We start from the raw sequence: 12,185 nt of genomic DNA, 5'->3' as shown, positions 1-12,185 counted from the left end.
GACTATCATAAATAAATAAAAATTAAAAAAAAAAAAGAAAACAGGAAAAGATTAATTTCATTCATTTAACACACTTTTGATGAGCACCTATTATATATATCAAGCACTGGGACTAGAAAGGCCAATAAATAGGCCCTGACCTATCTTCTAGTGACTCAGAAACTAAGTCTTATTAGATCTACAATATGTTTCTACTATAAAAGATAAGGCACCAGATAAGGCACCTTTTCTCTATGCTGACAAGGATTTTACTAAAGTCACTGGCATCTCTCTACTTAATTTCCCACAGACTTCAAGAGATTTAATATTGGAAGGGACCTTAAAAAACAACCTATCACAGTCTTCTAATTTCATAGATGACAACTTGAACTGAAGTCAAATTTTGATGCACTAGTTTAAATTTACAAGATAACTTTGCCAGGCTACATATTCTACGAGGGATGGATTTTGCTTCAGTGAAAATATGAAGAGTTTCTGAAATTATGTATTAAAAATTTGTCATGAGGGGCAGCCCAGGTGGTGCAGCAGTTTAGTGCTGCCTGCAGCCCAGGGTGTGATCCTGGAGACCCGGGATCGAGTCCCACGTCAGACTCCCTGCATGGTGCCTGCTTCTCCCTCTGCCTGTGTCTCTGCCCCTCTCTCTCTCTGTCTCTATGAATAAATAAATAAAATCTTAAAAAAATAAATAAAAAGATTAAAAAAAATAAAAATTTGTTATGAAAACTTTCAAATGTACACAAAAGAGAAATATAATGAACAGCTAGTTACCATAAGTAGCTTTAAAATTTTTCAACCTCTGCCCAAACTATTCTGCATTATTTAAAAAGCAAATTCCAGGGCAGCCCTGGTGGCTTGGCAGTTTAGCGCCACCTTCAGCCCGAGGCATGATCCTGGAGACCTGGGATCGAGTCCCATGTCGGGCTCCCTTCCTAGAGCCTACTTCTCCCTCTGCCTGTGTCTCTGCTTCTCTCTCTCTGTCTCTAATGAATAAATAAATAAAATCTTTAAAAAAATAAAAAATAAAAAAAATAAAAAGCAAATTCCAGATATAATCTAATTCTCAAGAAATAGTTTGGTTAAGTATACCTAACAGATAAAGCCTCTAAAGAAAACGTCAATACTATTACTACATTAAAGAATAATTTCCTTTAATTTCATGTAAAATACAGTGTTTACATTTCCTTAACTATCATACATGTCTCTTCAAAGTTGGTCTGCTTGAATAAGGATTCAAAAAGATAAAAACTTGGTTGGTATCTCTCTTTAAATTGTTAATTTTAAAGGAAAACTTACTGATATTTTGTTTGTATGTGTGTGCATACAGAATTGTAAAATATATCATCAGTATTAATTTAACATTTGGAGGAGATATTTATATATTCAGTAATGTGGAACAGCTGCAAATTTAAAGAAATAACCCTTATTGATAGGTCTATAAAAGCTGTCTGTAATTACATTCCTGAATGATTTGAATAATAGTGTGTCTGATATATTCTAAGATAAGTGGCTTTTACTTTTCTTTGATACTAGGGTCATATACTGTACTTATCTATTTTTACCCCATGCTCTCCTCTCTCTGGTAATAAATTAATTTTTTAACATTAGTTGGGCATGTGCCCTATAGTTTAATTCATTTTCTTCTCCTCTGAAGAGCAACAAAGTTTATTTAAGCATCACAATAATATTTCCATGTTTCGTTCAGGTTTCTCATGTTAAAAGATTTAATACTATTTATATAAATTTTCTATACCATGCTTTATCTTATGTTCATAAAATTTTTGACAAGTTTTTTAAAAGAGGAACAAAGATAACAGAAATTAACTTGGCTGATGTATGGTTAAATAATAATTAATAAACTGGCTAATGTATAATAATCTAAGATACCTTAAAGCTTAAAAAAGTATATTTCAATGCAAATAGCACAAATTCAACACAAGCAACAAAGTTTGAAACCTAGCAGTTGACAGTAACACAAAGTTCAATCAACTCTGGATGTGTACCTAAATGTCCCCTCTGAACATGATGTTTGAACACAGCTTATGTAATTAAAGGTCTGATGACACGGAAGCATGCGGTAAAAAAAAAAAAAAAAAAAAAAAAAAAAAAAAAACTCTGGATGTGTAAAATAAAACTGCCAGAAAAGAGTCAATCTTTTTTAATTGAATATTTTAAAAACCTTTATTTACTACTATAGTACATTTGATTATAATAAATAGAAGCTAGAACCCATAATCTTGGGAAAAAAGTCAGTACATGTTTAGGGAACCGTTTCAGCTCTGAAAAGAGTGAACCCATAGCAAATGAAAGGAACTACTTATCATAAAGTAGAAAGAAGAGGAAAAGAAAGGCCCAAGGCTTTCTTTATTATTACCTCTTTGATCCCTCAATTTCTTGTAGATTTATATACATATTTTCTATATTTTGCTCGGTGACCTGCTTTCTTTGGGCCGCAATCATTACTAGTTCATCTGATTAATTAGCATCTGATATAATGGATTTTGTATTGTAGATAATTTTATTACAATATCAACAAAACATTATAAGTATTATCCACCAGTCAGGACTTAGATTGGCATACATTTACTTAAGCCAAATAAAAAATATTTTCAAATAAAAATCCTGCAACTAAAATTAACAATAATTTTTTTTTAATAGTGAAAGGGAATAAAGGGGAAAGGAGAAAAAATGAATGGGAAATATCAGAAAGGGAGACAGAACATGAGAGACTCCTAACTCTGGGAAATGAACTAGAGGTGATGGAAGGGGAGGTGGGCGGGGGTGGGGGTGACTGGGTGACAGGCACTGAGGGGGGCACTTGATGGGATGAGCACTGAGTGTTATTCTATATGTTGGCAAATTGAACACCAATAAAAATTAAATTTATATATAAAAAAAGCAGCTCCTTTTAATAATGTAGGAAAGGGAGAGATAATAATGGTCTGGTATTAACTATAAGACCTCTGAAGTAGTGCAGAAATAAAAAGATGAAGCAATAGTATGACACACCTTTAAAGTTTAATTTATTTATTTATTTTTTCTTTTTTTTTTTAATTTTTATTTATTTATGATAGGAACACAGTGAGAGAGAGAGGCAGAGACACAGGCAGAGGGAGAAGCAGGCTCCATGCACCGGGAGCCTGACGTGGGATTCGATCCCGGATCTCCAGGATCGCGCCCTGGGCCAAAGGCAGGCGCCAAACCGCTGCGCCACCCAGGGATCCCTAAAGTTTAATTTAAAAATTAAAGCAACTCATACCCAGAGGAGAATTGAATGAAAGAGTAAGATGGGACATGGCTAGGCAATGGAAGCACAAAATACTGTCAAATTTTAATTAAAAAATGTTTTCAATTTAAGCAGACCCAGGCCAATGATTTTTCATTATTTTTACCACAGTTCCATGACTACTGACATTTTCATCAGAACAAATAAAGGATTTTTCCCAAATTTAAAATGACAAAATTATTTTTAATTTTGACTTATAATTTCCTCTTCAAAGGAATTTGGTCTTAACTGGACTCCTCTTTTAGCCTGGGGCTTGAATATACCATAAGTGTTTAAAATGTAAAAAACAGATGTTTTTTAAAAGATAATTCTTCCATCATATTAGAAAACAAACTTTATCACAGATATATTATTTGTTTTGGGTAAGAAACCACATATTCATGAAATGTCTGGCACACGACTTAGTAAACACTTGTATCAATATAGATTCCCTCCCTCAAAGCACTGTGTCCTTGCAGACAACAAGAAGAAAGCTCTTGCTTTCTTCTGGATAAACAAGACAAGTTGACTGGGAAACAAAACCAAAATGCCTTAGCGTAGCTAGCATTAATTAAAAAGAGAGAGAGATCTACTTAAAATAAAAGTCCACTTAAGAGAAACAGAAATCAACTTCAATTATAACTGTCATCCTTACAGTATGCAATTATCCTAATAATTCCCAATTCTGTTTAGTAAATTTCATACTGAGTAAATCAGATTCTGCTTCATGAATTACGGTTTCTTTTTTCTTCATATTGTTTTTAAAACTGATAGAGTAACCTGCACACCAAAAGCAGGTCTGACAGTCACTCTTCTCTATTTTCCAATTAAGTTCCTCTAACACAAACAGGGTCAGGACCTCACCCCTAATCATGGACAGTTATAGCTTCATTAGTTGCCAATCTCTGTCAACAGCAAAAGCTGCAAGCCTAGTTGCTAGCCTTTTTTTTTTTTTTTAATATTCCTTACATTAGGAACTTGACAAAACTAATGATAAATGCAACTTCAGATGGTGAATTTGGTTTATGTATTTTTAAAAAATGTCTTTTCTTTGCCTTATTCTGCTTGTCCTGATTATAAAGTGCATTAGATATGGGATTCTTTCTTCCTACCCTTCAGTCTGAAAATCCCTTAAAGGGTGGGTGAGGGGGACTGTAGTTACATGACTTCTTAGTCATAATAACAAACTTAAGGCCATTCTTCTGCAGGTCACAGTAAACTTCAGACTGGCTACTTGTAACAACACTCACAAACCTTAGTTTAATGTTATTATTTCCCTGTCTTCTCCCAGGCATCATGAGGATTTATTCAACATTGTTAAGTGAGGAAGTGATGTTTCACAGCAGCAATTCAAGGAAAGCAGATTGTGAACAACACGGACTGTGAAAATTATCCTTCTACTTGCTAAAAAGGAAAAGTAGTTTAGATATCTAAATTTTAAAGTCTGTTAAATGTCAAAAGTAACTCTCATTAGATTTTCAGCTATAATCGCACAGAGGGAGATAGGTTGGACCATAGAGCGTAGCCAATATAAAATCAGAGGAATAATAACAAAAATGACAACCTGTATCTACAGAAATTCCCAAATGGGCAAAACAATGTTATACAATAAATCACCTGTATTACTATATGCCTTTGATGACATTTTTCATTATATCGTTTACTCAATTATAAACTCCCTGAGGGCAGAAACCTAGCTCAACTTGTTCACTGTACCTTTGGCACCTGTCTTATATACTGGCCTGAATAAATACTTATTGAATGAATGAAACATTTACTGGCACATGCGTAGTAAGGAATTTAGTGTCACTCAAAGAGAGATCTGGACTTGGTCGTAGCTCTTGAGAGGTAATTTCTAAACCCTTGGAAATTCATGAGTGATAGAAGTGTCTTTAATTATTCACAGCAAGCCCTTATAGACCATACCTGATAGCTGCTGCCAAGAAAGTGATTCACAGCAAGCCCCGAACAACTAAGGCTAAGCAGATGCTCTGTGCATACCACCTTTGATGCCAGTTGGGTAACCTGGAAGCTATGAATTTCAAATCCACCCAGAATATCTTTTTCTTCTTTTGGTTGGTTCTAATTTGTATCCTATTGCTATAATAAGACTGCAATCTTAAGTACAGTGCTTTCCTGAGTTCTGTATTTCAGTGAATTATCAAACTTGAGGGTAGTTTTAGGAAACCCCTAAACCTGCAGTTGATCTCAACAGTCTCGGGCCAATTTAACAGTGGGCAGGACTGTGCCCCTAACATGGAGTTTGGATAACTTCCAGTAGCATATTGTATCGAGTAGGGCTTTTCTTTTTCCAATTCTAGTTTTTCTTTCACGGACCGTTCCTGGAATTACTTATCATTCTTCAATCTATTGCCTTGTTTTCTATAATGATCATTTTTTTAAGTGAATTTTCCTGCACCCTCCTAAGTCAATTCCACTTGGATATTGTGATCCCTGAAGATCAAATCACTTATTTTATAGCAGCTAAGTCAGTGCTTCTTCACTAGTGTGCCACCAATAGGTTAGAAGTTGTGTTGTGCTGCTGCTCCCACCATTAGCCCTCAGGAAGGCCAGGTGGGGCCTGTGGTAGTTGGAGCACCTAGGCTGGGTATCTATCACCTCCTGCAGTAGTCTCTGTTCACCCTAGAGCATACTACAAATATTATCACTTTTCTGTATGTACCATAACATGAAAAGATTGGAAAACAGTAAGTTAAAGGAGTCATTACTACAATTTTCCCATGCCAGTAATGTCACCAACATATTTTTCCAACATCAGACTTGTTATTCCAACCTATTTGTGCTATACCTGACCACATTGAACTGCTGTTTCTCTAATATTCCAAGTCTGTTCATACCTCGAGCATTTGCATACCCTATTTCCTCTGTCAGTATATCATTCTTGTTCTACTCTAGCCACATAGACAAACTCTTACTATTCTCCTAGATTCAGTTCCAAGGTCACATATAGAAGTTCTTTTCTTAAAAAAAAAAAAAAAAGAAATTCTTTTCTAAGAGATCTTGATCAACAAGTAGCACCTAAGCAGATTTATACCTCCATCGTAGCACTTACTACAATCATTTTGAATTTGTCAAATTCATTTTGAATTTGAATTTGTCAAATACAAATCATTTTGATTTGTCTGTTTCCTTTCCTAATCTGTGAGTTTCCTGATACCATGTTCTATAATTCACTTCCTTTACTGACTCATCTTCTTAGCCTTTTCCTTTGTTGCCTTTAAAGCATGATGTTTCCCAGAACTTCATCTGTCTCTTCTCATACCACATGACAGCCATAGAACAGAATTCAAACTTTTTCAGGCTAATTACTTCATTTACTTTTCATGAAAACATAATTGCTTAGGAAAAGTATTATTTCCATTTTATAAATTCAAAAATTAGAGTTTACACAAGTCAATGAATTGCCCATAGTCATGATGATAATAACAAGCTCAGCCAATAGACAATAGATAGACAACAGATAGACAGCAAGTATATGGGCTTCAAATTCAATGCATTTCCTAAATGTTGTGCTGACTTTCTAAATGAATTCTTGGTATTTTAAACTAGAACTCTTAAAAAGTATATTCCCATAAAAACCTTCTGGCTTGTGATTAGGTGCTAAAGAACCACAGGTATTATACTTCCATTATGGGTTTCATAGCATTGGGGGATTGAACTCAGAAGTCATTTCTCTGTAGAAATAAAAATCTTAATATTAAGTAAGCAAATTAATAAATTTTCTTATAAAACTAATTTGAAAAGAAACATGAAAATGCAAAGAATGAGACCAGATTTCATGTTGATGTTTATCAGGAAAAAATATACCAAAAGTTTTCAGAGGTAACCTGAACTGTTGAATTCATTTTAATAGTTTTGTGTCCCAAATATATGAAAGAGTATTTAAAGCAGAAAAGACCAATTTTCACTCCAACATTTCCAAAACCAGAGGTGAACAATTTATTCTTATTTTACAATTATTCTTATATTGTCTTTTCTCCCACCTCACTTTTTTTTCATCCCTTCTGGAAGCTGTAACATTCTGAGGATTATTCAGAGCCTGAGTTCCTGGGGCTTCATGTGTAACAATTTAGAAACTCTTAGCCTAACAATAACCTAGTAGAAAAATTCATTAATTCACTAAAAAGTTTACAGTATGTTCATTGACATACTGCTACAAGAAATGAAATGTTTCTTCATTTTTAGCCATCTGGCCAACTGTCAATTAGTTTCAACTAAGAATGGAATAAATACTGTGCCTATACATCTTGTTTTTCATACAGCTTGAAAAACTAGGCCTTTCCTTATAATGATAATGATATTCGTTGGGAATTATGCTTAAGAATCTCTGTGTTCTGAATACATAATTTAAAAAGAACAAATAATGAATTTTTCATTTGAAAAATATTTAGTGTGAAAAAGGAACTGTTTCACTACAAATATTTTGGTAATTTCAAAAAAAAAATCTACCCCTATTCTACCAAATACACAAGGAAAATAAGGTTAAATAACCCACTGAAACAAATAAAAATCATCTAAGGACTAGAAAGTCATATAAACTTGGCATACAACTACTAGAAACTTCAACGTTTTGGAAAATTATGTTACTGATGGCAACACCACAACCCAAACTATTTGAGTTGCTAATACACCTATTTTAGTCTGCATTTATAGTTGACACACTCATGGTGGTTCTACATACATATTAGTGCCAGCATTATTTAACTACTTCAGTACATTTCTAGTGTAATCATGGACAAGTATTTATATAGCAATATAACTATTACCTTATTGAAAATTACTTTTATTCTTTCCTTTTATTCACTAAGGGAAACATGTTGATTTTAAAATTATGGATGTACTCTTATCTATGAATTTCATTTTTGGATCCAAAAGGCTCCCATATTTGTAGATGTCCCATACCATCATATGAGCGTTGTAATTCTTGCGTTTTCTTTTGATATCTTTAGTCCATTTCTTTCTAAATTCATATACATAATGAAAAACTGGCAATCAGTTTCATTAATCTTTTTAAAGTACTGTTTTGTGGGCTGGAGTTGAGATTAGGAACCATGCTGTTCTGCATCAAAACATTCTGGTTATTTTAGGACGCCTGGGTGGCTCAGCAGTAGAACATATGCCTTCAGCTCAGGGCGTGATCCCAGGATTCGGGATTGAGTCCTGCATCGGGCTCCCCTCATGGAGCCTGCTTCTCCCTCTGCCTATGTTTCTGCTTCTCTCTCCCTTTGTCTCTGATGAATAAATAAATAAATCTTTAAAAAATATATATATATTGTTTATTTCGATAGACTCCACTTTTTGAAGTTCTACCTTTCTCTTTGTTCAAGTTCTATTCCTTTCCTTATTTGATTGTTGCTGGTGAACTTCTGGTTGCCATTCTTATTACTACTATTTGTTTATTTTGTTAGCTTTTGGTGATGAGGTTTGAGATCCTGCTTTTTATTCAGCTGAACTTGACAGTCTTTTTTTTTTTTTTTTTTTGAGTATAGTTTACACACAAGTATACTTTCAGGTATACAACAAAATGGTTCAGCTTTGCTCTATATTATGCTATGCTCACCAGAAGTGTAGCTACCACCTGTCACCATACAAAACTATTACAATATCACTAACTGTATTCCCTAAGCTGTACCTTTTATTCCCGTGACTTACTTATTTCATAACTAGAAGCCTGTATCCCCCAATCTCCTCTACCTTTTGGCAGTCCTTTTTTGGTATACTCTTTGGATGGAGTGCTTTTCCATCCTTTTGAAAAGACCATCCCAATAAATATTTTTCTTAGTATTAAAGGGTGAGTCCTTCAATTACTTTGTGATGAATGAAACTTTATTGTAAACTTTCCTAATCTCAATTGTGTTCTTCTTACAGTTAATAAAGTATGAGAGTCTACTCAGGGTCCATTATCACATCACTTTTAAAAATATTAGTTCTTATTTACTGAGTAATGACAATGTGCCAGTCACTGTTCTAAGAGCTATATATTTATGATCTCATTAAAGTCATACCAATCCTATAGGGTATATATTATCTTCAGAGGAAAGTGAGGTGCAGAAAAGTTACACACCAACTTGCCCAACCACATAGCTAGTAAGTGGCTAAGCAGAGGTCTGTACCCTGGTCATCTGATATCAAAGCTCAAGTTATTTATCCATCATCTCACTGCCTCCCAAGGTTTTAGGGCCCTCCTTTCCCCTAAGGACTAACTGCTTCACTATAGATTTTTTTGACTACTACTTTCTCTTTACAGCCTACCCAAATGCTCAAGAAATATTTATTACTTAAATAAGAAAGATTTAACTGCTTCTTTTCACTGCTTTCTCCCCATCTTTTTCAATGTGCCTTTTCTTTTTAGCAAGAAGAATATCAAACTAAAACCAGATATCTTTCTTACTCATTTCTCAGCAGTTAAAGAGATCACAGCATTCTACAATTTAAAACAACATGCTCAGCTTAATAGTATTCACTTGTGATTTCTAAACCAAATGGTCCTGATAATCACATTTGCTTTGATGGGAAAGTTTCTGTAACAGTGTACAAGGATTAGGGACTCCTCTTTCTCACTTGTGGCAGAATCAGCTCTATGCTCCTCAGCTCAGATCCCCAATTACGTACCCTGCAGTACCCTGCCAGCCATAGGAACCAGTGATAAACCAGATCTATTCAAGCTACCTATGTTCCCATCAGAACTTATCATTTTATCTCTTACTTTGTCAGGTTTCTGACAACAAATTAACAGGAGGTCAAGCATATCAACAGATTATACATCTCAGGCAGCATGCCTGATTTAGAGTGAAAGGTTAGTAGATATAATATGCTAACACAGAAAAAGTTATTGCAATTTCAGATACTAGGACAGGCCGATGGTTTTGGCATTATTTTGAGATAGGCCAGTCTCTTGCCTCACGTAAGCCATACCCCATAAACAATGTTAACAAATTTTTTTAGAGATACTAGTGCATGTAAATAAACATATAAAGATAATTCAAAGAGAAACATAATCTTGAATTTTAAAACGAAAATGTCAGGTACTTTTAGTTGCCTATGGTAAAAGAACAGTGTAATAGAAATAGAATGTGGGAATGTAAGTCTGTTAACACAGACAATAATTCTTTATGGCAGAATTTATGTATATAAACAAACTCAATGTGGCAAAGAATGCTTGTATGTTATACATATGTAAGACTGCCAGAGAAAAATGTACACATGATAATTAAATGTGAATAACAAGCAGAAGTCAATTATGAGGATAATGGTTTGGGTAGAGCAAATTTTATAAGTATTTATAAAATTAAAAGCTCAGACCTAAATTGAACTTGTTCAGAGGACACACTCTTCAAGATTAAGAATCCACTTTGATTATTTGCATTTTAATAAGAAAGATGCAATAGTATCACATGAAAACGTAGCTAGTATTATTTTGAAAATTACTTACACTGATGACTGAAGAAGAAGTTGACAAGTTTAAACCTTCAAGATCAGCTATCAAGCTTGGAGAAAGAGCTGGTGTGGGAAGTACAACTGGTGTGGATACTGGGTTAACTGTAAGAAAAGGCCCAAATTAGCAAATATGCATGAAAATTTAATTCATATTATTAAAAGCTACATTTTTATTTTGTTAGTAAATCTAATTAAATTACCGTGATTAATAAATCTATGACAATTCTATTTAACATCCTGAATTAGTTAAGTTATTATCAAGTCACGGCAGTTATTTGTCTTAGCTTTCAAAACATAATGGCAAATCCTACAACAAAATAAGGACACAAATATCCTGAGTAACAGTTTTTGAAAATTTTTATCACATAACATTATCACTAACATTTATCATCCAGTAACTTCAGTAAAAAAAAAAAAGAAAGAAAAAAGGTAAAGAAACAGTTTTTTCAGCTAATATAAAGAATAGCAATAGTTTTTAAGAGTTCTCTATCAGAGCCAGAAGTCTTAAAAGGGTATTTAAATCCTTTCTGTATTTCACTCTCCACTGAAATAATTACAAGGGCCCAGGATACCTAACTCACTTCTAATTATACTTTGTCAGCAAAAGCTATGTGCTAGATAGAAATTTTTGATTCTAAAACCACTAAGTACATGATATCAGGTATGTGGAAATTTGAAAATCTTTGAAGTATAGATCTCATCCTCCCCTGCTTTAAGACTCTTCAGAGGCTCACAACTGTCTATAAAAGTCTAACACCTTAATTAAGTGCATATGGTTCTCTATGATCTAGCTCGTCAGTGTCCAATAGAACTTTCTGTGAGGGGGGATGCTTGGGTGGCTCAGTGGTTTAGCGTCTGCCTTCGGCCCAGGGCGTGATCCTGGAGTCCCAGGATCGAGTCCCACATTGGGATCCCTGCATGGAGCCTGCTTCTCCCTCTGCCGATGTCTCTGCCAGTGTGCGTGCGTGTGTGTGTGTGTGTGTGTGTGTCTCATGAATAAATAAATAAAATTTTTAAAAAAAGAACTTTCTGTGATGATGGAAATGTTCTATAGCTAAGCCGTCCAATACAGTGGACACTAGCATATATATATACCTAATATACTCTTGAAATATGGCTAGTATGACTAAATAATTGCACTTCGAATTTAAATTTAAGTAGCTATGTGTGGCCATTAGGCATCATATTGGGTAACACTGGTCTCTCTCAATTTCATGAGCAACTCCTATGTTCAGCCTCTACTGATTAGTAGTTCCCATTATCTTGTTTCATGGCTTTGAGTCTTTTATATTCTATTCTCTTTACCTAGAAGGTTCTCTTCTGCCTTGTTTACTTTGGAATGTCTACCAATTAAGGTACCACTTAGAAGCAAAGCACCAGGTGACTCACCAAAACACAGCTTATATGTGTCTTCTTTGTTCTACTTGGACACACTTCTACAATCATACCTCTCTTGTAATACAAA

At 34.3% G+C, this 12,185-nt stretch overlaps 1 protein-coding gene across 7 annotated transcripts in view; it reads right to left on the bottom strand.

The window, feature by feature from the left end:
- AP3B1 (adaptor related protein complex 3 subunit beta 1) overlaps positions 1–12,185 on the bottom strand; it is a 262,968-nt gene that overhangs the window by 60,208 nt on the left and 190,575 nt on the right. For all 7 annotated transcript variants that reach the window (XM_041752074.1, XM_041752073.1, XM_041752077.1 and 4 more), the window contains one exon: positions 10,716–10,822. In XM_041752074.1, coding sequence (XP_041608008.1) covers positions 10,716–10,822 — 107 coding nt within the window. The remainder of the gene's footprint in view (positions 1–10,715; positions 10,823–12,185) is intronic.

This window comes from Vulpes lagopus, chromosome 4, assembly GCF_018345385.1.
Source record: "Vulpes lagopus strain Blue_001 chromosome 4, ASM1834538v1, whole genome shotgun sequence".
Classification (NCBI taxonomy): domain Eukaryota; kingdom Metazoa; phylum Chordata; class Mammalia; order Carnivora; family Canidae; genus Vulpes; species Vulpes lagopus.
This window is presented reverse-complemented; position numbering and strand designations above follow the sequence as displayed.